This window comes from Oncorhynchus mykiss, chromosome 3 (genome assembly GCF_013265735.2).
Source record: "Oncorhynchus mykiss isolate Arlee chromosome 3, USDA_OmykA_1.1, whole genome shotgun sequence".
Lineage (NCBI taxonomy): Eukaryota > Metazoa > Chordata > Actinopteri > Salmoniformes > Salmonidae > Oncorhynchus > Oncorhynchus mykiss.
In genome coordinates, this window is record NC_048567.1 from 4,131,196 (window position 1) to 4,159,165 (window position 27,970).

Sequence of the window (27,970 nt, forward strand, 5' to 3'; positions counted from 1 at the left end):
TAAAGGCTGTGTGTTTCTCCAGGTGGTATGCAGGCTCTTGGGCTTCACCTCACAGACCCCAGTCAGAGACTAGTCCAGAACTGCCTGTGGACCCTCAGGAACCTGTCAGATGCTGCCACCAAACAGGTGAGGTGCTAGTGGGGGACGGCTCACCTCTGTTCCTCTTTCCTACACCTTTCCTTCCTGAATTCTTCCTACATAAGAGCTCTCTTTCTGTCTCCCTGCCTTTTTCCATGGAGAAGACGACCTTAGCTGAAGTAGATGTGATGCAGGTAAAAGTAGTCCTTCCTGCCTTTCTGTGTTGGAGCTGTGGCTAGTCAGAGCCCACTTCATCTACAGCCCAGCTCATCGTACCCTTACAGTTCAGCTGACTTACTAAAGGCTCATTAGAGTAAAGCGTTAAACCCACCTGAAGAAGAGGAATTAGTGTAAGCATCTCTCTGAGAAGAAGCGGTCAGTGTAAGGCTGTCTGGTGTTTAGCTGTGTTGGTCTGGATGAGACATGCCGGTGTATTCCTTTCCTCTAACAGGAGGGTATGGAAGGTCTGCTGGGGACCCTGGTCCAGCTCCTGGGCTCTGATGACATCAACGTGGTGACGTGTGCTGCCGGCATACTGTCCAACCTCACCTGCAACAACTACAAGAACAAGATGATGGTGTGTCAGGTTGGGGGGATTGAGGCGCTGGTCCGTACCGTGCTGCGTGCCGGAGACCGCGAGGACATCACTGAGCCGGCCATCTGCGCCCTGCGCCACCTCACCAGCCGCCACCAGGATGCTGAGATGGCCCAGAATGCTGTGCGGCTTCACTACGGCCTGCCTGTGGTGGTCAAGCTGCTGCATCCCCCCTCCCACTGGCCCCTCATCAAGGTAATGTTTGTTTTATGAAAATGGGATGTGGCCAATCAACATTTGTTTCCACATCGGTGTAAGTTAGTAGCAGAACCTTCATCTGTAGACTTAGTTCCCTGACTTGGAAATGAGTACTTGTTTATTTAAATGAAATGGTTTAAATGTGATCTCTTCCTTCCAGGCCACTGTGGGCCTAATCCGTAACCTGGCTCTATGTCCAGCCAACCATGCCCCTCTGCGTGAGCAGGGGGCCATCCCCAGACTGGTGCAGCTGCTGGTCAGAGCCCACCAGGACACCCAGAGACGCACCTCCATGGGAGGCACCCAGCAGCAGTTTGTGGTAAGACACGCTTGTGTGTAACATACACCTCCACACAGTGCATCTGTCTCCCAATAAGTGCATAGTTTCCTCAATGCTCTCTGTAGTCTCTGAACTAATGGTTGTCCTGCACCACAGGAGGGAGTTCGTATGGAGGAGATCGTGGAGGGCTGTACTGGAGCTCTGCACATCCTGGCTAGAGACGTCCACAACAGAATCGTCATCAGAGGACTCAACACCATTCCACTCTTTGTTCAGGTAAGACCTCTAAGCAACTTAAATGTATTGCTCCTCACAACTACAGAATTTGGATCTTTTTCTTTCCAATTTGAACTACACAACTTAATATATTAAAACATATATAACTAATCTGATCTTTGCAACTCCTGTACCTTCCTCTTCTCTTGTTGCTGCAGCTGTTGTATTCTCCAATTGAGAACATTCAGCGTGTGGCTGCAGGAGTTCTGTGTGAGTTGGCCCAGGACAAGGAGGCAGCGGAGGCCATCGAGGCTGAGGGCGCCACCGCCCCCCTCACAGAGCTGCTTCACTCCAGAAACGAGGGCGTGGGTGAGTTAACAGGCCTCGGTCCACAACCAGCTCTGTTGGCGCCTCAGAACTCTTATGATTGTTTAGCCCACAAATAAATGCAAATGGCTGCCATTCTAGAGCTATGCAGGTCTGTCAGTCATGGGAATTCTAGAATATCTATGGTTTAGGCCTCTGTCCAGAAGGATCTGTCTAGCTGGCTGTTGGTGCATTACGTTCTATAGATGGTTAAGTGAGACGACTCAACCCTGTTTGTTCTCTCCTCAGCCACCTATGCTGCTGCTGTTCTGTTCCGTATGTCTGAAGACAAGCCCCAGGACTATAAGAAGCGTCTGTCTGTGGAGCTCACCAGCTCCCTGTTCAGGACGGAGCCTATGACCTGGAACGAGGTGCGCTGCTGTTTAGTCACTTCTGTCTGCTGCATCTCAAATGGCACGCGGCTTATGGGCCCTGGTCGGAAGTCGTGCACTATAAAGGGAATAGGGTGCCAATTGGGAAGCAGCCTGGGAGACATGCCAAATTACGTGAAGTGTCATACTTTAAAAGAACTTTAAAGTATTAGATGTGCTTGGATCTGGAGCCAGGAGCTCTGTATTTACTAAGGAAGTGTCTTGTGTTCATGGCCCATGACACAACTTCTGGGCAGAACACCTCAGGGCTGTTAGTGATTACTGTCTGACGTGACCCTCGTTCCTGATGTTGTGTTCTCTGGTCCTTCTCTCTCTAGACAGGAGATCTGGGCCTGGACATCGGCGCTCAGGGAGATGCCCTGGGCTACCGTCAAGAAGGTAAGCACTGTCTCATGGTGCCTTGTCCTGGTGTGCAGCTCTCAAACTGCTGCTCACATAACAGCCCAGCACCTGGGCTCCTCCAGCAGCAACCCCCTGACACTAACTCCCCCGGCCCCACTGTGCTAGCTAGCTAAAGCTTGCAACTGGTTAGCAGCACAACTGTCCACTTTAGCTTGGAGACCAAGTAGTTTGGATTTGTAGTGGCTTTGTCTGGATTGGTACTGTGATTGGCTGAGAATTATGATTGGTTGTTTTGATCCTACTACTGTGTGGTGCTTGTGTTAATAAGCTCTAACAAGTGTGTGTGCTCCCTCCCTCATCACTTCCATTGGCAGACCCTAGCTATCGCTCCTTCCACTCTGGGGGATATGGGCAGGACTCCATGGGTATGGACTCCATGATGGACCATGACATGGGTGCCCACCACCCCGGCCCTGAATACCCAGTCGACGGGCTGCCCGACCTGGGCCACGCCCAAGACCTGATCGATGGTCTTCCCCCAGGCGACAGCAATCAGTTGGCTTGGTTTGATACTGACCTGTAAATAGACTACTTTTTAGGTAAGGAGCTGTGTTAAGACTAGGCACCACGGCTGTGTTTGGCAGTGACAGGCTGGTGCATGCTTGGACTTCTACTACTGTGGCTGAAGTTTCTAACTCTGCTCTTCTAGCTTGTCTTCATGCTCTGTGGTCCCATAGTAATGCCGGTGCCTCTCCTCTCCTCCAGGTGTATCGTCTGATCTGAATGAACCTACATTGTGATTTGGCTGGAGAAGTTGCTGGGAGGTTTTTGAAAGTGGGCTAGTATCTCAGAAAGTGCCTGACACACTACTGAAAGCTGAGTTTCCTATGGGAACACGTGGAGTGGAAGTGAAACTTTGTTCTGGTCTTTTGTGGGAGTTAAAACTGCGTTAAAGGAATTCCTGGAGTGGGTTACTCAAAGAAAATGACGCTGAAGAGTGGATCTAAAGATGGAATTTAAAACCCTGGTCTGTATTTTTTTACATTTTATTTTGTATGATTCTTCAGTCTGTAATGGTACTGATATAGCTTGTTATTATACTCGCCTGTCTTTTCTGCACTCATTTGTATCCATTTTAAGTCTCTCGTAGTGTTAAGTTATAGTGGTAATGCTCCAATTAAAATGATATGGTGTAGAACACTAATAATCAGTTGAATTGTATTCTGATCAAGTGTAACATTGTGTAGCTTTTGTATAAAACCAAGAATTGGAAATGGTCCAAATATTTTCTTGCTTTAAGTGTGCACTGTTTGTAGTGTCACAACTGTTCCAAAGGGTCTGTGGGGAGGGCAGCAGTTTCTTTTTTTAAATGTCTTTTAGTTGATAGCTGTTCAAGGAGGTGAAAAGAATCCCTAATTATTGTAGCCTGCTGTGCTTATTGGAGACATGGTCATGACATGGCTAAACAATAAAAATGGACTTTAATTTCAGCTCTGTCTTGGTGGTTTATGGAACTGACTAGTTTTCAGATCGTTAGGCTACATGGGGGGGGGGGGCAAATGTGTCGTTTGTGCAAGTTTAGAGTAAAATAATTTAGATTTATTTTTTTTAGATGTAAAGTGATATTAGAATGCCATCCATTGTGGTTTTGCATTCCAGTTTTATTATAAAGCAGTAGAGCAAGGCACCATAATGGAGACACGGTTTATGTTGCTGATCACTGATCTGAATTATGGTCCTTCTCGAAGCCAATCCATTGTTGCTGATGAATCAACATTCTAGAATCCAATCCCTGTCAGGATCTCCACTGCCAGTGAAACCACAGCAACATCAGCATGGGACCTGGGAAGAGATGAAGACAATGGACAGATGTGATGATCTGTTTTCCTCCCTAAACCATTACATTGAACAAGGCTTTGATAAATAGACATACTTCTTGTAGCCTAAATTCAATTTCAAACACTGCTCTCATTTCTCCCATCTTCAAAAGGCCACATTTTTAATTTGGCTGCTTGTAGTAGTTGACGACTGACTTGCCCAATAATGTAGAGTCCTATGTTATGTCAACTTTCAAGAGTTGGACAAACTATGCACCTCCAGTCCTCTCCTGACTGTCACATTGGCAATAGAAATGATTAAGCCCCCCCCCACCCCTGGTTCAGTAAAAAGCTGACGGATGAGGCAGGAGAAATGTAATCACTCAAATTCAGTGCTATTGCTGCAAGGACTGACATCAAAATGAACAATGTTGAGGCTAGTGTTTTTACAGTAAAATGTTTATTTTGGGTTCTGATGGGGTAGGACAGTTAGAACAAAGCCCATGAGGCATATTCAATGTATGTAGCAACTGCTGATTGCCCCTTTAAGAATCTCAAGAAAATAAATTCCCCTTTGTTGCCATGGTGAGTGAGGTGGTGACGTAGTCCAGCAGTCACACATGGAGAGAAGTTTGGAATTTCACAGCCACTTTGCCCCAAACCCCAATATTGTCCAAAGCTCTGCTTCATAAGCCTGGCTTGGCAACTTCAAAGGGATTGTTTTTCCATTTCAGGAAGGGAGAGAGGGAGGCCTCTAGCAGCCCAACAATGGGCCACTATCCCCAGTTCGAGACGCAACGGGCTCAAGGAATCTTTCATCGCACAACCCTGCCTTGGCCTCCCACATGAATGGATCAAAGCAGAGCCCTGAGGACAAAGCTGGAGTTCTAGAGAGAGATCAGAGTGGAGACTGGAGAGAGTCTGAATACACACCTGGCAGAATGACTCAGTCTCTGAAGAACATGGACCAGCTCTTGACCCTCAGCCGAGCTGTACCACAAATTGTCTGTAGTAGCTGGAATCTGGGAAAAAACAAAGACAGAATGACCAAGTACACACTACAAAAACAATGGATCAGGTTTCACAACTCATATAGCCTTGGGGTTATATTTCTATAGGATGTAGCCAGGCATAGTTACTACTGAACGAACAGACAATTCACTCACTGGAGCTTTAAAAGCTAGCCTACATTGGAGCACACACAAAATGGAGGCAGATAAAGGAGGAATGTCTGTGCTAATGGAAAACAGGTGTGTTCCCTCCCCTGCCTACTGTTACATTAGAGGCTCCAGCCCTTCCGCTCACTGCTCCACAAGCATTTAAAGGCCTCCTACACCGCAGAAAACCTGCTTTCAAATATTTTTCCCCCCAAAATGTTTGTTTGAGCATGCCTGGAGAGCCACATGGGCAGGGTTCTGAACTTTTGGGACTATTATATTGGTTCCCATTGCACCAGGCAAACTCAATCAAGCTCAGATAAAGTATTTGAACCCAGGTCTGGTTCACAGGAGTTGGACTAGAGTAGACATCTGACGTCACGTTGGAAAATGAACAGCAGCAGGGAGACAAAGTGCTGCCCCTATACTGACATCTGGAGCAGGTGCTTTATTACATCTCCTTAGTCCAGCTCAGAAACAGGAAGAGGTGGGGAGACAAGGCAGCCAAGGACTGGTTCCCACTTGACAGGAAAGAAAGGAGTGTTTCTGCCTGTGATCTCCAGCTTAGTGTATAGAGCCTGAGCCCAGGCATGCATGCAGAACAAAGGGGGCTGACTGAGGGAGAGGGGGCAAAACCCAGTACAGGGGTTATGGAGCCAGGGCCAGGGGGGATCTCAGTATCATCTCTCTGACAATGGAGCCTGGAGCTACAGAGCTTCTCCAACCAAGGCAGCCAGGGTCTCTAGTCTCCTGTCAACCTGAACTGGGCCACCAGATGAGGTGAGTGATGCAGTCTGGGACTCAAGGCTCCATGCTTCACAGCTTCAAACACAGCATGGTCAAAGAGGGAAGGTAGGTTTGGGATTAAGGCAGAGCACAAATTAGAATCTGACAAACTTTGCTTGAGGGCGGTCTTAGCTGCAATAGACACAACCCGCCAGCAACCTGACCCCCAAGCCGGCTTCTCGCTTTCCAATCCTCTGGGTGAGAAAAGTTCTGTATCAACGCTACTTGAGTTCAAGGCAATGCTCTGGTCCTTGGTAATACCCTCTCTCTCAGACCATCTCAACCCAGAGAGGTGCTGCCTAGAAGGTGAGTCATTGAGTTGTCGTGGCCTTGTATGTGAGTTGCTCTTTTAGTGGGATGGAAAGGTGATGACAAGGCGTCCGTGTTTAATGGATCTGGACGACTAAACCAACTAGCGGGGGTAATTACTCCGCTGGGTTTATGAAGCTGCAAATACATTTTCATTGTAATCTCCTGTGACATCGCCGGCTCCTTCCACTCTGCCAGCAAAGTACCGCCCGTTGCCAGGCAACAGGGTTATGTACCTCGGAGGAGAGACTTTCCCTAATTCTCTGAGCTCCTCTCTCGTCCTATAATTCTATCTGCTGTAATATTGCTTAATACCCCAGCTGTCTACAACCCCATGCTATTCTCCACAACAATACTGTGCCTTTTTTTAAAAATGTTTTTTACAGATGTCATAATACAATAAGAAATAGGCTAGCATTTCCAGGTTCCCTCTTCTTCCCTGGTCCTATTCTTAGTATCCACACAGAACACTATCCAAGAGAACTGTATTATCACCAGTAGGTGGCTAGTAGACAACACACTCCCTTTTACTGAAATAACCTGCCTGCATGGGTAACAATGTTGAATGAGAAAGCAGCGTAGCTTTCCTCTGTGTGCTATTAAACAGTGTCAGACTAAGCGAGTCACTACAGAACTATGCTTAGCTACAGTTGTCAGCGCTACACAACGTTGGAAAGTCGGTTGCGTGCCGTGCAGCATCCAAATTGGAGAGATGGAGGCTTAAAATAGCAGACAGTCACAGCTGGGACCGCTTTTAAACACCTGACCATAAATATGGTCCTCATCTGAGCCTGAGTATGTTTACGCTGTGTGTGTGTGTGTGTGTGTGTGTGTGAGAGACAGGGAGAACCATCAGTGAGATGGAGATATAGAGAGAACATGAGAGAGAGAGAACATGAGAGAGAAAGAGAGGAGAGAGAACATGAGAAAGAAAGAGAGGAGAGAACAAGGGAGAGAGAGAGAACATATGAGAGAAAGAGAGGAGAGAACAAGGGAGGGAGAGAGAACATATGAGAGAAAGAGAGGAGAGAACAAGGGAGGGAGAGAGAACATATGAGAGAAAGAGAGGAGAGAACAAGGGAGGGAGAGAGAACATATGAGAGAAAGAGAGGAGAGAACAAGGGAGGGAGAGAGAACATATGAGAGAAAGAGAGGAGAGAACAAGGGAGGGAGAGAGAACATGAGAGAGAAAGAGAGGAGAGAACAAGGGAGAGAGAGAGAACACGAGAGAGAAAGAGAGGAGAGAACAAGGGAGAGAGAGAGAGGAGAGAACAAGGGAGGGAGAGAGAACATGAGAGAGAAAGAGAGGAGAGAACAAGGGAGAGAGAGAGAACATGAGAGAGAAAGAGAGGAGAGAACAAGGGAGAGAGAGAGAGTTATGTGGTGGGTGGCTCTGCTGTCCTGAATCCTGACTCCATACTAACAGGTTATCAGATAACCTGGCCCAACTGCATACATCTGATGTATTGTATATCTGTGTTAAGCTGCTTTGGACCATAGCCTCTCCTAAGTCGGGGCAAGCCTTTTGCTAGCTCAGAGAGAGAGATAAACGTTAGAGCAAAACAACAATCAACAACCCAACCCTCCTTCCCGTTCACTCCTCCTCCCCTCACTCCCCCATCTCCACAAACAAGTGGATTGTTCAGAATGTTTAACATGTAAACTCAGGCTGGAACATCAAAGCTAACATGGGATGGCAAACCCTAGTCCCTGTAATTACAGAGTGAATTAACATGGTTGTGAAGCTATTAGTAGAACCCATTCACAGATACAGTCTGAGGGGATCTACTTTTAAAACTCATGTGGACAAGAGGAGCGGACGGGCGGACTCTCTCTCATAATAATAATAATGATTAGCTCTCTCCAGTGTTATCTGCAGATTTAAGGCCCTTGCGCTTGACTGTTCTGCTTTATTTCCTCCCGTAAGATTAAAGTGAGATCTTCTCTGGTGCTGCTCTTTAATCTGTGTGGAATTTAACAGAATGGGTTCCAGGAGCAGCTCTCGCATGACGAGTAACCTTGTGTTAGTTCCCAGAGGCGGGAGACCCGGGGTAGAACCCAGCTCGGTCAAACCAGCACTCACACAGAAACACATGTACCTTGTGTTAGTTCCCAGAGGCGGGAGACCCGGGGTAGAACCCAGCTCGGTCACACCAGCATTCACACAGAAACACATGTACCTTGTGTTAGTTCCCAGAGGCGGGAGACCCGGGGTAGAACCCAGCTCGGTCACACCAGCTTTCACACAGAAACACATGTACCTTGTGTTAGTTCCCAGAGGCGGGAGACCCGGGGTAGAACCCAGCTCGGTCACACCAGCATTCACACAGAAACACATGTACCTTGTGTTAGTTCCCAGAGGCGGGAGACCCGGGGTAGAACCCAGCTCGGTCACACCAGTACTCACACAGAAACACATGTACTTTGTGTGTTCATGGTATAAATTCAGTTTGATGAACACACGAATGACCTAAGACGGTCTGAGGAGCATCAGAGTGTGGCCTGTCTCTCTCTCTCTGTGGTCCCTGGCTGACTGTTGAGATCAGTGTGTTGAGCTGTTGCGAAGGGAGAGGGACAGGCTCTGCTGCTCTCTACCATGGTCCCACCTACCTCAGCTTAGATCACAGTGTCTGACACACACATACACTACAGAGAGACAAAGAGAGAGAGAAAGAGAGACAGAGGCAAATGAATCAGAACTCAAAAACGCCCGGAACATCCAATTACTAGAAGTTTCCTTCTTTTCGGAGGCCCTTTTGTAACCTCAATTCAATTAGTGTTCCAAGTCGTTAACTGAATATTGAAGCCGTTTTCAGATGAAATGAAAGGCAAGGGCAGAGAGTCCTAGGGGATAAAACATTTGTTAGGCATGCTAATAACTAGTGCTGCTATTCAGCCACCGTCAGACTACAGACCCAGAGGACTGTCTGTGACCATGGCTGAGGCGGTAATGACCAGGTTTTGCCCAAATGAGCCAAATAAAGCCCTGACTTAATTTATTCAGAATACAGGATGTGAACTGTACTACGCACTCACTTCCTACTTATCTAATTGGCTAGATGCAACCCATCTATCATTATGAGGACTCGGAGGGAGTTGGGGTGCAGGGTCGTGGCAACACACACGTCTTCACGTTGATTGAAAAGATCAACAGGTATTTGATTGCACACGTTTGATTCCCCTACCTTGTAAAACACACAAACAGGGCTGGAGAGTTGTGGTGTGTCTTCATGTGGCCGGTCAAATGGAAAGTATTTTGTTGAAAGAGATTTGCTGCAGCTAAAGACCTGATGACATTTCATTAACTGTCTGGCTCTGTCCCAAATGGCACCCTATTCCCTATACAGCACGAGTACTTGTTACAAGAAGTAGTGCACTATAAAGGGAATAGGGTGCCATTTGAGAAGCACGCCCTGGTATTCATGAGGCTGTTTACTAACAAGTGTAGTCCAGTCAGGCCACAGGCAGCAGCTCCAGTCTACAGTACTGGGGATGGATATGTCAGGCTACAGACAGCAGGTCCAGTCTACAGTACTGGGGATGGATATGTCAGGCTACAGGCAGCAGGTCCAGTCTACAGTAATGGGGATGGATATGTCAGGCTACAGGCAGCAGGTCCAGTCTACAGTACTGGGGATGGATATGTCAGGCTACAGACAGCAGGTCCAGTCTACAGTACTGGGGATGGATATGTCAGGCTACAGGCAGCAGGTCCAGTCTACAGTACTGGGGATGGATATGTCAGGCTACAGACAGCAGCTCCAGTCTACAGTACTGAGGATGGATATGTCAGGCTACAGGCAGCAGGTCCAGTCTACAGTACTGGGGATGGATATGTCAGGCTACAGACAGCAGGTCCAGTCTACAGTACTGGGGATGGATATGTCAGGCTACAGGCAGCAGGTCCAGTCTACAGTACTGGGGATGGATATGTCAGGCTACAGACAGCAGGTCCAGTCTACAGTACTGGGGATGGATATGTCAGGCTACAGGCAGCAGGTCTAGTCTATAGTACTGGGGATGGATATGTCAGGCTACAGACAGCAGGTCCAGTCTACAGTACTGGGGATGGATATGTCAGGCTACAGACAGCAGCTCCAGTCTACAGTACTGGGGACGGATATGTCAGGCTACAGACAGCAGGTCCAGTCTACAGTACTGGGGATGGATATGTCAGGCTACAGGCAGCAGGTCTAGCTCCAGTCTACAGTACTGGGGATGGATATGTCAGGCTACAGGCAGCTGGTCTAGCTCCAGTCTACAGTACTGGGGATGGATATGTCAGGCTACAGGCAGCAGGTCTAGCTCCAATTTACAGTACTGGGGATGGATATGTCCGGCGACAGGCAGCAGGTCCAGTCTACTGTACTGGGATGGATATGTCAGGCTACAGGCAGCAGGTCCAGCTTCAGTCTACAGTACCGGGGATGGACATGTCAGGCTACAGTCAGCAGGGTCGGCTACAGTCAGCAGGTCCAGCTCCAGTCTACAGTACTGGGGATGGATATGCCAGGCTACAGGCAGCAGGTCCAGTCTACAGTACTGGGGATGGATATGTCAGGCTACAGACAGCAGGTCCAGTCTACAGTACTGGGGATGGATATGTCAGGCTACAGACAGCAGGTCCAGTCTACAGTACTGAGGATGGATATGTCAGGCTACAGACAGCAGCTCCAGTCTACAGTACTGAGGATGGATATGTCAGGCTACAGGCAGCAGGTCCAGTCTACAGTACTGGGGATGGATATGTCAGGCTACAGACAGCAGGTCCTGTCTAGAGTACTGGGGATGGATATGTCAGGCTACAGGCAGCTGGTCTAGCTCCAGTCTACAGTACTGGGGATGGATATGTCAGGCTACAGGCAGCAGGTCTAGCTCCAGTCTACAGTACTGGGGATGGATATGTCAGGCTACAGACAGCAGGTCCAGTCTACAGTACTGGGGATGGATATGTCAGGCTACAGGCAGCAGGTCCAGTCTACAGTAGTGGGGATGGATATGTCAGGCTACAGACAGCAGGTCCAGTCTACAGTACTGGGGATGGATATGTCAGGCTACAGACAGCAGGTCCAGTCTACAGTACTGGGGATGGATATGTCAGGCTACAGGCAGCAGGTCCAGGTCCAGTCTACAGTACTGGGGATGGATATGTCAGGCTACAGACAGCAGGTCCAGTCTACAGTACTGGGGATGGATATGTCAGGCTACAGGCAGCAGGTCCAGGTCCAGTCTACAGTACTGGGTATGGATATGTCAGGCTACAGACAGCAGCTCCAGTCTACAGTACTGGGGATGGATATGTCAGGCTACAGACAGCAGGTCCAGTCTACAGCACTGGGGGATGGATATGTCAGGCTACAGGCAGCAGGTCCAGTCTACAGTACCGGGGATGGATATGTCAGGCTACAGGCAGCAGGTCCAGCTCCAGTCTACAGTACTGGGGATGGATATGCCAGGCTACCGGCAGCAGGTCCAGTCTACAGTACTGGGGATGGATATGTCAGGCTACAGGCAGCAGGTCTAGCTCCAGTCTACAGTACTGGGGATGGATATGTCAGGCTACAGGCAGCAGGTCCAGTCTACAGTACTGGGGATGGATATGTCAGGCTACAGACAGCAGGTCCAGTCTACAGTACTGGGGATGGATATGTCAGGCTACAGGCAGCAGGTCCAGTCTACAGTACTGGGGATGGATATGTCAGGCTACAGGCAGCAGGTCCAGTCTACAGTACTGGGGATGGATATGTCAGGCTACAGGCAGCAGGTCCAGTCTACAGTACTGGGGATGGATATGTCAGGCTACAGACAGCAGGTCCAGTCTACAGTACTGGGGATGGATATGTAAGCTATAGGCAGCAGGTCCAGTCTACAGTACTGGGGATGGATATGTCAGGCTACAGGCAGCAGGTCCAGTCTACAGTACTGGGGATGGATATGTCAGGCTACAGGCAGCAGGTCCAGTCTACAGTACCGGGGATGGACATGTCAGGCTACAGGCAGTAGGTCCAGCTCCAGTCTACAGTACTGGGGATGGAAATGTCAGGCTACAGACAGCAGGTCCAGTCTACAGTACTGGGGATGGATATGTCAGGCTACAGGCAGCAGGTCCAGCTCCAGTCTACAGTACTGGGGATGGATAAGCCAGGCTACAGGCAGCAGGTCCAGTCTACAGTCTACAGTACTGGGGATGGATATGCCAGGCTACCGGCAGCAGGTCCAGTCTACAGTACTGGGGATGGATATGTCAGGCTACAGGCAGCAGGTCTAGCTCCAGTCTACAGTACTGGGGATGGATATGTCAGGCTACAGGCAGCAGGTCCAGTCTACAGTACTGGGGATGGATATGTCAGGCTACAGGCAGCAGGTCCAGTCTACAGTACTGGGGATGGATATGTCAGGCTACAGGCAGCAGGTCCAGTCTACAGTACTGGGGATGGATATGTCAGGCTACAGACAGCAGGTCCAGTCTACAGTACTGGGGATGGATATGTCAGGCTACAGGCAGCAGGTCCAGTCTACAGTACTGGGGATGGATATGTCAGGCTACAGGCAGCAGGTCCAGTCTACAGTACTGGGGATGGATATGTCAGGCTACAGACAGCAGGTCCAGTCTACAGTACTGGGGATGGATATGTCAGGCTACAGGCAGCAGGTCTAGCTCCAGTCTACAGTACTGGGGATGGATATGTCAGGCTACAGGCAGCAGGTCCAGTCTACAGTACTGGGGATGGATATGTCAGGCTACAGACAGCAGGTCCAGTCTACAGTACTGGGGATGGATATGTCAGGCTACAGGCAGCAGGTCCAGTCTACAGTACTGGGGATGGATATGTCAGGCTACAGGCAGCAGGTCCAGTCTACAGTACTGGGGATGGATATGTCAGGCTACAGGCAGCAGGTCCAGTCTACAGTACTGGGGATGGATATGTCAGGCTACAGACAGCAGGTCCAGTCTACAGTACTGGGGATGGATATGTCAGGCTATAGGCAGCAGGTCCAGTCTACAGTACTGGGGATGGATATGTCAGGCTACAGGCAGCAGGTCCAGTCTACAGTACTGGGGATGGATATGTCAGGCTACAGGCAGCAGGTCCAGTCTACAGTACCGGGGATGGACATGTCAGGCTACAGGCAGTAGGTCCAGCTCCAGTCTACAGTACTGGGGATGGAAATGTCAGGCTACAGACAGCAGGTCCAGTCTACAGTACCGGGGATGGATATGTCAGGCTACAGGCAGCAGGTCCAGCTCCAGTCTACAGTACTGGGGATGGATAAGCCAGGCTACAGGCAGCAGGTCCAGTCTACAGTCTACAGTACTGGGGATGGATATGCCAGGCTACCGGCAGCAGGTCCAGTCTACAGTACTGGGGATGGATATGTCAGGCTACAGGCAGCAGGTCTAGCTCCAGTCTACAGTACTGGGGATGGATATGTCAGGCTACAGGCAGCAGGTCCAGTCTACAGTACTGGGGATGGATATGTCAGGCTACAGGCAGCAGGTCCAGTCTACAGTACTGGGGATGGATATGTCAGGCTACAGGCAGCAGGTCCAGTCTACAGTACTGGGGATGGATATGTCAGGCTACAGACAGCAGGTCCAGTCTACAGTACTGGGGATGGATATGTCAGGCTATAGGCAGCAGGTCCAGTCTACAGTACTGGGGATGGATATGTCAGGCTACAGGCAGCAGGTCCAGTCTACAGTACTGGGGATGGATATGTCAGACTACAGGCAGCAGGTCTAGCTCCAGTCTACAGTACTGGGGATGGATATGTCAGGCTACAGGCAGCAGGTCTAGCTCCAGTCTACAGTACTGGGGATGGATATGTCAGGCTACAGACAGCAGGTCCAGTCTACAGTACCGGGGATGGATATGTCAGGCTACAGGCAGCAGGTCCAGCTCCAGTCTACAGTAATGGGGATGGATATGCAAGGCTACAGGCAGCAGGTCCAGTCTACAGTCTACAGTACTGGGCATGGATATGCCAGGCTACCGGCAGCAGGTCCAGCCTACATTACTGGGGATGGATATGTCAGGCTACAGGCAGCAGGTCCAGTCTACAGTACTGGGGATGGATATGTCAGGCTACAGGCAGCAGGTCCAGTCTACAGTACTGGGGATGGATATGTCAGGCTACAGGCAGCAGGTCCAGTCTACAGTACTGGGGATGGATATGTCAGGCTACAGACAGCAGGTCCAGTCTACAGTACTGGGGCTGGATATGTCAGGCTACAGACAGCAGGTCCAGTCTACAGTACTGGGGATGGATATGTCAGGCTACAGGCAGCAGGTCCAGTCTACAGCACTGGGGATGGATATGTCAGGCTACAGACAGCAGGTCCAGTCTACAGTACTGGGGATGGATATGTCAGGCTACAGACAGCAGCTCCTGTCTACAGTACTGGGGATGGATATGTCAGGCTACAGGCAGCAGGTCCAGCTCCGATCTACAGTACTGGGGATGGATATGTCAGGCTACAGACAGCAGGTCCAGTCTACAGTACTGGGGATGGATATGTCAGGCTACAGACAGCAGGTCCAGCTCCAGTCTACAGTACTGGGGATGGATATGTCAGGCTACAGGCAGCAGGTCCAGTCTACAGTACTGGGGATGGATATGTCAGGCTACAGGCAGCAGGTCCAGTCTACAGTACTGGGGATGGATATGTCAGGCTACAGACAGCAGGTCCAGCTCCAGTCTACAGTACTGGGGATGGATATGTCAGGCTACAGGCAGCAGGTCCAGTCTACAGTACTGGGGATGGATATGTCAGGCTACAGGCAGCAGGTCCAGTCTACAGTACTGGGGATGGATATGTCAGGCTACAGACAGCAGCTCCAGTCTACAGTACTGGGGATGGATATGTCAGGCTACAGACAGCAGGTCCAGTCTACAGTACTGGGGATGGATATGTCAGGCTACAGGCAGCAGGTCCAGTCTACAGTACTGGGGATGGATATGTCAGGCTACAGACAGCAGGTCCAGTCTACAGTACTGGGGATGGATATGTCAGGCTATAGACAGCAGGTCCAGTCTACAGTACTGGGGATGGATATGTCAGGCTACAGACAGCAGGTCCAGTCTACAGTACTGGGGATGGATATGTCAGGCTACAGACAGCAGGTCCAGTCTACAGTACTGGGGATGGATATGTCAGGCTACAGACAGCAGGTCCAGTCTACAGTACTGGGGATGGATATGTCAGGCTACAGACAGCAGGTCCAGCTCCAGTCTACAGTACTGGGGATGGATATGTCAGGCTACAGGCAGCAGCTCCAGTCTACAGTACTGGGGATGGATATGTCAGGCTACAGACAGCAGGTCCAGTCTACAGCACTGGGGATGGATATGTCAGGCTACAGACAGAAGGTCTAGTCTACAGTACTGGGGATGGATATGTCAGGCTACAGGCAGCAGGTCCAGCTCCAGTCTACAGTACTGGGAATGACTATTGTGTAGATTAGAAATTATAAGAGCGTCTTGGCAAGAGATAACCTCAAAGGTTTTTCAACAATAAAATGCCAAGGCCAAGAGCAACCCATTTTTTCTTAGTTTGACACCATTGCATGAATATGTGACATCCACTTGAATGGTGACCAGGAGCTGCAAATAAAATGAGAAGGTTTGGAAGCAAAATAATACAAGTCAAAGAAAGGTGACAATAATTGGGGACATTTCTTTGTGATTTCATAAAATCAAAATATTTTGCAATAAAACATTGGTCAGTTAGCTAGACCACAGCGACTGACATACATACGCAGGCCTAACGTTTCTTCTAGCCTCAACGCAACAACAGGTTGGTTATAAATTAAACTATTTCAAAACAATATCTGATATTAAAATAAAAGTGTGTATTATTGTTCAATTGGACATCCTTGGTGGTCCAAGATGGCCCTTGGGTGCATCCAAAATGGCTCCCTATATAGTGCACGACTTCTGACCAGAGCCACCAACATAGTGCACTATAAAGGGAATAAGGTGCCATTTGGGACGCAAGCTCCATCCATCTTATTGAAATAAATCTGGGGGGGGGGCACATTTGGTCTTCAACGAGGTCTGAGGGAGGAGGGCACACTGAAAATGTGTTATATTTCCTCGCAATCAAAATGAGCAAAAGATAGTCCTCTATCCTTCAAATGTTTTTTTCCTCGATACTCCCTGTCTAGCTTTAATTAAAGTATATTGAGTTCGTTCCCCCACCCCAAAAAATATATAGATATATAAAAATGACATTTATTTTTACTCAAATCATGGGCCGTATGTTTGACAGCCCTGATCTAGCCCAAAACAAACCTTTCTCCCTTGACACAAACCTGACCCCTCTCCTATCTCCTGTCCTCTGTCTTCTTTCAACTGCTTTGTGAAAGGGGTGTCGCTCGGATGCCATTTCTGACATTGTAAGGTAATTAGCAATTTCTTTGATGAGGCACAGACAAAAGTGGTTGTGCATTAGATGGGTACAGCAGTGAAATTAATGCATGCTAATTAAGCAGCTCTTTGTTTCAGGGGGGGTGCTGGGGAAGATGAGAAGGCTCTGTAGCACTCTGTTCTCTATGGGACAGATTGAGCACCCATTGTCAACGGCTCACTCAGGTGTAAATGAGCCCTCTGTTATTTTGGAAAGATTGGAAAAATTGATGATGTGCAACATGCATAGTCAATGAGAGCTAGGAAGCACAGAGAGGAAGAGAGAGGCTGATACTACAATACTCTGTCAACCCAACCCAGTACTGGCCAGTAGAACAGGGAGAGAGAGAGAGAGGCTGATACTACAATACTCTGTCAACCCAACCCAGTACTGGCCAGTAGAACAGGGAGAGAGAGAGAGAGGCTGATACTACAATACTCTATCAACCCAACCCAGTACTGGCCAGTAGAACAGAGAGAGAGAGAGAGAGGCTGATACTACAATACTCTGTCAACCCAACCCAGTACTGGCCAGTAGAACAGAGAGAGAGAGAGGCTGATACTACAATACTCTGTCAACCCAACCCAGTACTGGCCAGTAGAACAGACACAGAGAGAGAGAGGCTGATACTACAATACTGTGTCAACCCAGCCCAGTACTGGCCAGCAGAACAGAGAGAGAGGCTGATACTACAATACTCTGTCAACCCAGCCCAGTACTGGCCAGCAGAACAGAGAGAGAGAGAGAGAGAGAGAGAGAGAGAGGCTGATACTACAATACTCTATCAACCCAACCCAGTACTGGCCAGTAGAACAGAGAGAGAGAGAGAGGCTGATACTACAATACTCTGTCAACCCAACCCAGTACTGGCCAGTTGAACAGAGAGAGATGCTGCAGATGAAAAACCTGACAAGACTAAACGTACACAATACAACAATAACAAAACTAAACTTACACAATACAACAGTAACAATACTGAACTTACACAACAGTAACAATACGGAACTTACACAACACAACAGTAATAATACTAAACTTACACAACGGTAACAATACTGAACTTACACAACAGTAACAATACTAAACTTACACAATACAACAGTAACAATACTAAACGTACACAACAGTAACAATACTAAACTTACACACCAGTAACAATACTGAACTTACACACCAGTAACAATACTAACCTTGCAAAATACAATGGTAACACTACTAAACTTACACAATACAACAGTAACAACACTAAACATACACAATACACCAGTAACAATTCTAAACTTAAACAATACAACAGTAACTAAACTTCCCTGCATGCCAAGCCAATACCTGGGCAGCTCTTCCACCTGAAGAAATATGACCCAGAAAAGATCGGCTCCCTCCCTAGCCTAGAAGACTGGCTTCCTCCCTAGCCTAGAAGACTGGCTCCCTCCCTAGCCTAGAAGACTGGCTCCCTCCCTAGCCTAGAAGACTGGCTCCCTCCCTAGCCTAGAAGACTGGCTCCCTCCCTTCCCTAGAAGTCAAAGCCAAACTGCTATACATCTTCCAGTGGCAACACTGCCAACAGGCTGTCACTCAGTGAGGAGCTGGGGGCAGTATTTGGCTCTGCTGCTCATCCATCCACACTGGCATGCCACAACCCTCAGCCCCCAGCCTTCAATCAGCCCTGACTCCTGGCTCTCCCAGTGTTCCTCAGTGTCCAGACTAATGGAGCAGGACCTATCATCCCATTTCATCTCCCAGGGAGAACTGGGAGCTGTACCACGGACACACACACACACACGCATGCATGCATGCACGCACACACACACACCCACACACCCCATCTGTTCTACTTGTCTCTCTTTCTGCTCAGCGAGACCCATGAAACAACCCCAGACTCCTGTCTGCCTGCATGTCTTCCTGTCTGTCTGCTCTGCCTGCTTGTCTTCCTGCCTGTCTTCCTGTCTGTCTTCCTGCCTGTCTGCCTGGGCCTGGCACCTCCATGCCAACATGGACCAGCACACAAGTCTGTAAACTCTCCTTCCATACTCACAAAAAGCATCTCCAATCCAAAATTAAATCTAGAATCGGCTTCCTCTTTTGCAACAAAGCATCCTTCACTCATGCTGCCAAACATACCCTTGTAAAACTGGCTATCCTACCGATCCTTGACTTTGGCGATGTCATTTACAAAATAGCCTCCAACACTCTACTCAACAAATTGGATGTAGTCTATCACAGTGCCATCCGTTTTGTCACAAAAGCCCCATATACTACCCACCACTGCGACCTGTATGCTCTCGTTGGCTGGCCATCGCTTCATATTCGTCGCCAAACCCACTGGCTACAGGTCATCTATAAGTCTTTGCTAGGTAAAGCCCCGCCTTATCTCAGCTCAGAGGTCACCATAGCAGCACCCACCCGTAGCACGCGCTCCAGCAGGTATATTTCACTGGTCACCCCCAAAGCCAATTCCTTCTTTGTCCGCCTCTCCTTCCAGTTCTCTGCTGCCAATGACTGGAACGAACTACAAAAATCACTGAAGCTGGAGACTCATATCTCCCTCACTAACTTTAAGCATCAGCTGTCAGAGCAGCTCACAGATCATTGCACCTGTACATAGCCCATCTGTAAAAAGCTCTTCCAACTACCTCATTCCCAATATTGTTATTCATTTTATTTTCTCCTCTGCACCCAATTATCTCTACTTACACATTAATCTTCTGCACATCTATCACTCCAGTGTTTAATTCTTAAATTGTAATTACTTCGCCACTACGGTCCATTTATTGCCTTTACCTCCCTTATCTTACCTCATTTGCAAACACTGTATATATACTTTTTCTATTGTATTATTGACTGTATGTTAAACCCCATCATCCTCAGTAAAGTTGTTTAACCACCAGCATATGTCTAGTTAAACCCCATCATCCTCAGTAAAGTTGTTTAACCACCACCATATGTCTGTGTCTAGTTAAACCCCATCATCCTCAGTAAAGTTGTTTAACCACCACCATATGTCTAGTTAAACCCCATCATCCTCAGTAAAGTTGTTTAACCACCAGCATATGTCTAGTTAAACCCCATCATCCTCAGTAAAGTTGTTTAACCACCACCATATGTCTAGTTAAACCCCATCATCCTCAGTAAAGTTGTTTAACCACCACCATATGTCTGTGTCTAGTTAAACCCCATCATCCTCAGTAAAGTTGTTTAACCACCACTATATGTCTGTGTCTAGTTAAACCCCATCATCCTCAGTAAAGTTGTTTAACCACCACCATATGTCTGTGTCTAGTTAAACCCCATCATCCTCAGTAAAGATGTTTAACCACCACCATATGTCTAGTTAAACCCCATCATCCTCAGTAAAGTTGTTTAACCACCACCATATGTCTGTGTCTAGTTAAACCCCATCATCCTCAGTAAAGATGTTTAACCACCACCATATGTCTAGTTAAACCCCATCATCCTCAGTAAAGTTGTTTAACCACCACCATATGTCTAGTTAAACCCCATCATCCTCAGTAAAGTTGTTTAACCACCATATGTCTGTGTCTAGTTAAACCCCATCATCCTCAGTAAAGTTGTTTAACCACCACCATATGTCTGTGTCTAGTTAAACCCCATCATCCTCAGTAAAGTTGTTTAACCACCAGCATATGTCTAGTTAAACCCCATCATCCTCAGTAAAGTTGTTTAACCACCACCATATGTCTAGTTAAACCCCATCATCCTCAGTAAAGTTGTTTAACCACCACCATATGTCTAGTTAAACCCCATCATCCTCAGTAAAATTGTTTAACCACCACCATATGTCTAGTTAAACCCCATCATCCTCAGTAAAGTTGTTTAACCACCACCATATGTCTAGTTAAACCCCATCATCCTCAGTAAAGTTGTTTAACCACCACCATATGTCTAGTTAAACCCCATCATCCTCAGTAAAGTTGTTTAACCACCATATGTCTAGTTAAACCCCATCATCCTCAGTAAAGATGTTTAACCACCACCATATGTCTAGTTAAACCCCATCATCCTCAGTAAAGATGTTTAACCACCATATGTCTGTGTCTAGTTAAACCCCATCATCCTCAGTAAAGTTGTTTAACCACCACCATATGTCTAGTTAAACCCCATCATCCTCAGTAAAGTTGTTTAACCACCACCATATGTCTAGTTAAACCCCATCATCCTCAGTAAAGTTGTTTAACCACCATATGTCTGTGTCTAGTTAAACCCTATCATCCTCAGTAAAGTTGTTTAACCACCATATGTCTAGTTAAACCCCATCATCCTCAGTAAAGTTGTTTAACCACCACCATATGTCTAGTTAAACCCCACCATCCTCAGTAAAGTTGTTTAACCACCATATGTCTGTGTCTAGTTAAACCCCATCATCCTCAGTAAAGTTGTTTAACCACCATATGTCTGTGTCTAGTTAAACCCCATCATTCTCAGTAAAGTTGTTTAACCACCACCATATGTCTGTGTCTAGTTAAACCCCATCATCCTCAGTAAAGTTGTTTAACCACCACCATATGTCTAGTTAAACCCCATCATCCTCAGTAAAGTTGTTTAACCACCACCATATGTCTAGTTAAACCCCATCATCCTCAGTAAAGTTGTTTAACCACCACCATATGTCTAGTTAAACCCCATCATCCTCAGTAAAGTTGTTTAACCACCATATGTCTAGTTAAACCCCATCATCCTCAGTAAAGTTGTTTAACCACCATATGTCTAGTTAAACCCCATCATCCTCAGTAAAGTTGTTTAACCACCATATGTCTAGTTAAACCCCATCATCCTCAGTAAAGATGTTTAACCACCACCATATGTCTAGTTAAACCCCATCATCCTCAGTAAAGTTGTTTAACCACCACCATATGTCTAGTTAAACCCCATCATCCTCAGTAAAGTTGTTTAACCACCACCATATGTCTAGTTAAACCCCATCATCCTCAGTAAAGTTGTTTAACCACCATATGTCTGTGTCTAGTTAAACCCTATCATCCTCAGTAAAGTTGTTTAACCACCATATGTCTAGTTAAACCCCATCATCCTCAGTAAAGTTGTTTAACCACCACCATATGTCTAGTTAAACCCCATCATCCTCAGTAAAGTTGTTTAATCACCACCATATGTCTAGTTAAACCCCATCATCCTCAGTAAAGTTGTTTAACCACCACCATATGTCTAGTTAAACCCCATCATCCTCAGTAAAGTTGTTTAACCACCACCATATGTCTAGTTAAACCCCATCATCCTCAGTAAAGTTGTTTAAACACCACCATATGTCTAGTTAAACCCCATCATCCTCAGTAAAGTTGTTTAACCACCATATGTCTGTGTCTAGTTAAACCCCATCATCCTCAGTAAAGTTGTTTAACCACCATATGTCTGTGTCTAGTTAAACCCCATCATTCTCAGTAAAGTTGTTTAACCACCACCATATGTCTGTGTCTAGTTAAACCCCATCATCCTCAGTAAAGTTGTTTAACCACCACCATATGTCTAGTTAAACCCCATCATCCTCAGTAAAGTTGTTTAACCACCACCATATGTCTAATTAAACCCCATCATCCTCAGTAAAGTTGTTTAACCACCATATGTCTGTGTCTAGTTAAACCCCATCATCCTCAGTAAAGTTGTTTAACCACCACCATATGTCTAGTTAAACCCCATCATCCTCAGTAAAGTTGTTTAACCACCACCATATGTCTAGTTAAACCCCATCATCCTCAGTAAAGTTGTTTAACCACCACCATATGTCTAGTTAAACCCCATCATCCTCAGTAAAGTTGTTTAACCACCACCATATGTCTGTGTCTAGTTAAACCCCATCATCCTCAGTAAAGTTGTTTAACCACCACCATATGTCTGTGTCTAGTTGAACCCCATCATCCTCAGTAAAGTTGTTTAACCACCATATGTCTAGTTAAACCCCATCATCCTCAGTAAAGATGTTTAACCACCATATGTCTGTGTCTAGTTAAACCCCATCATCCTCAGTAAAGTTGTTTAACCACCACCATATGTCTAGTTAAACCCCATCATCCTCAGTAAAGTTGTTTAACCACCATATGTCTAGTTAAACCCCATCATCCTCAGTAAAGTTGTTTAACCACCACCATATGTCTAGTTAAACCCCATCATCCTCAGTAAAGTTGTTTAACCACCACCATATGTCTAGTTAAACCCCATCATCCTCAGTAAAGTTGTTTAACCACCATATGTCTGTGTCTAGTTGAACCCCATCATCCTCAGTAAAGTTGTTTAACCACCACCATATGTCTAGTTAAACCCCATCATCCTCAGTAAAGTTGTTTAACCACCATATGTCTGTGTCTAGTTAAACCCCATCATCCTCAGTAAAGTTGTTTAACCACCACCATATGTCTAGTTAAACCCCATCATCCTCAGTAAAGTTGTTTAACCACCACCATATGTCTAGTTAAACCCCATCATCCTCAGTAAAGTTGTTTAACCACCATATGTCTGTGTCTAGTTGAACCCCATCATCCTCAGTAAAGTTGTTTAACCACCACCATATGTCTAGTTAAACCCCATCATCCTCAGTAAAGTTGTTTAACCACCACCATATGTCTAGTTAAACCCCATCATCCTCAGTAAAGTTGTTTAACCACCATATGTCTGTGTCTAGTTAAACCCCATCATCCTCAGTAAAGTTGTTTAACCACCATATGTCTGTGTCTAGTTAAACCCCATCATCCTCAGTAAAGTTGTTTAACCACCACCATATGTCTAGTTAAACCCCATCATCCTCAGTAAAGTTGTTTAACCACCACCATATGTCTAGTTAAACCCCATCATCCTCAGAAAGTTGTTTAACCACCACCATATGTCTAGTTAAACCCCATCATCCTCAGTAAAGTTGTTTAACCACCACCATATGTCTAGTTAAACCCCATCATCCTCAGTAAAGATGTTTAACCACCATATGTCTGTGTCTAGTTAAACCCCATCATCCTCAGTAAAGTTGTTTAACCACCACCATATGTCTAGTTAAACCCCATCATCCTCAGTAAAGTTGTTTAACCACCACCATATGTCTAGTTAAACCCCATCATCCTCAGTAAAGTTGTTTAACCACCACCATATGTCTAGTTAAACCCCATCATCCTCAGTAAAGTTGTTTAACCACCATATGTCTGTGTCTAGTTAAACCCCATCATCCTCAGTACAGTTGTTTAACCACCACCATATGTCTAGTTAAACCCCATCATCCTCAGTAAAGATGTTTAACCACCATATGTCTGTGTCTAGTTAAATCCCATCATCCTCAGTAAAGTTGTTTAACCACCACCATATGTCTAGTTAAACCCCATCATCCTCAGTAAAGTTGTTTAACCACCACCATATGTCTAGTTAAACCCCATCATCCTCAGTAAAGTTGTTTAACCACCACCATATGTCTAGTTAAACCCCATCATCCTCAGTAAAGTTGTTTAACCACCATATGTCTGTGTCTAGTTAAACCCCATCATCCTCAGTACAGTTGTTTAACCACCACCATATGTCTGTGTCTAGTTAAACCCCATCATCCTCACTAAAGTTGTTTAACAACCACTATATGTCTGTGTCTAGTTAAACCCCATCATCCTCAGTAAAGTTGTTTAACCACCACCATATGTCTAGTTAAACCCCATCATCCTCAGTAAAGTTGTTTAACCACCACCATATGTCTAGTTAAACCCCATCATCCTCAGTAAAGTTGTTTAACCACCACCATATGTCTAGTTAAACCCCATCATCCTCAGTAAAGTTGTTTAACCATCACCATATGTCTAGTTAAACCCCATCATCCTCAGTAAAGTTGTTTAACCACCACCATATGTCTGTGTCTAGTTAAACCCCATCATCCTCAGTAAAGTTGTTTAACCACCACCATATGTCTAGTTAAACCCCATCATCCTCAGTAAAGTTGTTTAACCACCACCATATGTCTAGTTAAACCCCATCATCCTCAGTAAAGTTGTTTAACCACCACCATATGTCTAGTTAAACCCCATCATCCTCAGTAAAGTTGTTTAACCACCACCATATGTCTAGTTAAACCCCATCATCCTCAGTAAAGTTGTTTAACCACCACCATATGTCTAGTTAAACCCCATCATCCTCAGTAAAGTTGTTTAACCATCACCATATGTCTAGTTAAACCCCATCATCCTCAGTAAAGTTTTTTAACCACCACCATATGTCTGTGTCTAGTTAAACCCCATCATCCTCAGTAAAGTTGTTTAACCACCACCATATGTCTAGTTAAACCCCATCATCCTCAGTAAAGTTGTTTAACCACCATATGTCTGTGTCTAGTTAAACCCCATCATCCTCAGTAAAGTTGTTTAACCACCACCATATGTCTAGTTAAACCCCATCATCCTCAGTAAAGTTGTTTAACCACCATATGTCTGTGTCTAGTTGAACCCCATCATCCTCAGTAAAGTTGTTTAACCACCACCATATGTCTAGTTAAACCCCATCATCCTCAGTAAAGTTGTTTAACCACCACCATATGTCTAGTTAAACCCCATCATCCTCAGTAAAGTTGTTTAACCACCATATGTCTGTGTCTAGTTAAACCCCATCATCCTCAGTAAAGTTGTTTAACCACCATATGTCTGTGTCTAGTTAAACCCCATCATCCTCAGTAAAGTTGTTTAACCACCACCATATGTCTAGTTAAACCCCATCATCCTCAGTAAAGTTGTTTAACCACCACCATATGTCTAGTTAAACCCCATCATCCTCAGAAAGTTGTTTAACCACCACCATATGTCTAGTTAAACCCCATCATCCTCAGTAAAGTTGTTTAACCACCACCATATGTCTAGTTAAACCCCATCATCCTCAGTAAAGATGTTTAACCACCATATGTCTGTGTCTAGTTAAACCCCATCATCCTCAGTAAAGTTGTTTAACCACCACCATATGTCTAGTTAAACCCCATCATCCTCAGTAAAGTTGTTTAACCACCACCATATGTCTAGTTAAACCCCATCATCCTCAGTAAAGTTGTTTAACCACCACCATATGTCTAGTTAAACCCCATCATCCTCAGTAAAGTTGTTTAACCACCATATGTCTGTGTCTAGTTAAACCCCATCATCCTCAGTACAGTTGTTTAACCACCACCATATGTCTAGTTAAACCCCATCATCCTCAGTAAAGATGTTTAACCACCATATGTCTGTGTCTAGTTAAACCCCATCATCCTCAGTAAAGTTGTTTAACCACCACCATATGTCTAGTTAAACCCCATCATCCTCAGTAAAGTTGTTTAACCACCACCATATGTCTAGTTAAACCCCATCATCCTCAGTAAAGTTGTTTAACCACCACCATATGTCTGTGTCTAGTTAAACCCCATCATCCTCACTAAAGTTGTTTAACAACCACTATATGTCTGTGTCTAGTTAAACCCCATCATCCTCAGTAAAGTTGTTTAACCACCACCATATGTCTAGTTAAACCCCATCATCCTCAGTAAAGTTGTTTAACCACCACCATATGTCTAGTTAAACCCCATCATCCTCAGTAAAGTTGTTTAACCACCACCATATGTCTAGTTAAACCCCATCATCCTCAGTAAAGTTGTTTAACCATCACCATATGTCTAGTTAAACCCCATCATCCTCAGTAAAGTTGTTTAACCACCACCATATGTCTGTGTCTAGTTAAACCCCATCATCCTCAGTAAAGTTGTTTAACCACCACCATATGTCTAGTTAAACCCCATCATCCTCAGTAAAGTTGTTTAACCACCACCATATGTCTAGTTAAACCCCATCATCCTCAGTAAAGTTGTTTAACCACCACCATATGTCTAGTTAAACCCCATCATCCTCAGTAAAGTTGTTTAACCACCACCATATGTCTAGTTAAACCCCATCATCCTCAGTAAAGTTGTTTAACCACCACCATATGTCTAGTTAAACCCCATCATCCTCAGTAAAGTTGTTTAACCATCACCATATGTCTAGTTAAACCCCATCATCCTCAGTAAAGTTTTTTAACCACCACCATATGTCTGTGTCTAGTTAAACCCCATCATCCTCAGTAAAGATGTTTAACCACCATATGTCTGTGTCTAGTTAAACCCCATCATCCTCAGTAAAGTTGTTTAACCACCACCATATGTCTAGTTAAACCCCATCATCCTCAGTAAAGTTGTTTAACCATCACCATATGTCTAGTTAAACCCCATCATCCTCAGTAAAGTTGTTTAACCACCACCATATGTCTAGTTAAACCCCATCATCCTCAGTAAAGTTGTTTAACCACCATATGTCTGTGTCTAGTTAAACCCCATCATCCTCAGTACAGTTGTTTAACCACCACCATATGTCTAGTTAAACCCCATCATCCTCAGTAAAGATGTTTAACCACCATATGTCTGTGTCTAGTTAAACCCCATCATCCTCAGTAAAGTTGTTTAACCACCACCATATGTCTAGTTAAACCCCATCATCCTCAGTAAAGTTGTTTAACCACCACCATATGTCTAGTTAAACCCCATCATCCTCAGTAAAGTTGTTTAACCACCACCATATGTCTAGTTAAACCCCATCATCCTCAGTAAAGTTGTTTAACCACCATATGTCTGTGTCTAGTTAAACCCCATCATCCTCAGTACAGTTGTTTAACCACCACCATATGTCTGTGTCTAGTTAAACCCCATCATCCTCACTAAAGTTGTTTAACAACCACTATATGTCTGTGTCTAGTTAAACCCCATCATCCTCAGTAAAGTTGTTTAACCACCACCATATGTCTAGTTAAACCCCATCATCCTCAGTAAAGTTGTTTAACCACCACCATATGTCTAGTTAAACCCCATCATCCTCAGTAAAGTTGTTTAACCACCACCATATGTCTAGTTAAACCCCATCATCCTCAGTAAAGTTGTTTAACCATCACCATATGTCTAGTTAAACCCCATCATCCTCAGTAAAGTTGTTTAACCACCACCATATGTCTGTGTCTAGTTAAACCCCATCATCCTCAGTAAAGTTGT

The 27,970-nt window shown here is 45.8% G+C and overlaps 2 protein-coding genes across 9 annotated transcripts in view; one reads left to right on the top strand and one right to left on the bottom strand.

Moving 5' to 3' along the window:
- LOC110512888 (catenin beta-1) overlaps positions 1–3,957 on the top strand; it is a 38,404-nt gene extending 34,447 nt beyond the window's left edge. For 5 of the 7 annotated variants that reach the window (XM_036966163.1, XM_036966188.1, XM_036966197.1 and 2 more), the window contains exons 8-17: positions 23–126; positions 243–272; positions 530–868; positions 1,032–1,190; positions 1,308–1,427; positions 1,586–1,736; positions 1,983–2,104; positions 2,443–2,503; positions 2,842–3,066; positions 3,233–3,957. In XM_036966163.1, the coding sequence (XP_036822058.1) occupies positions 23–126; positions 243–272; positions 530–868; positions 1,032–1,190; positions 1,308–1,427; positions 1,586–1,736; positions 1,983–2,104; positions 2,443–2,503; positions 2,842–3,050 (1,295 nt within the window). In that variant the 3' untranslated portion in view covers positions 3,051–3,066; positions 3,233–3,957. The remainder of the gene's footprint in view (positions 1–22; positions 127–242; positions 273–529; positions 869–1,031; positions 1,191–1,307; positions 1,428–1,585; positions 1,737–1,982; positions 2,105–2,442; positions 2,504–2,841; positions 3,067–3,232) is intronic. The other 2 variants (XM_036966171.1, XM_036966201.1) reach the window with 1 other exon arrangement.
- Positions 3,958–4,110: 153 nt separating this feature from the next.
- LOC110505077 (serine/threonine-protein kinase ULK4-like) overlaps positions 4,111–27,970 on the bottom strand; it is a 218,821-nt gene continuing 194,961 nt past the window's right edge. For both annotated transcript variants that reach the window (XM_036966144.1, XM_036966148.1), the window contains exons 36-37: positions 5,218–5,306; positions 4,111–4,309 (exon numbers count right to left, since the gene is read on the bottom strand). In XM_036966144.1, the coding sequence (XP_036822039.1) occupies positions 4,246–4,309; positions 5,218–5,306 (153 nt within the window). In that variant the 3' untranslated portion in view covers positions 4,111–4,245. The remainder of the gene's footprint in view (positions 4,310–5,217; positions 5,307–27,970) is intronic.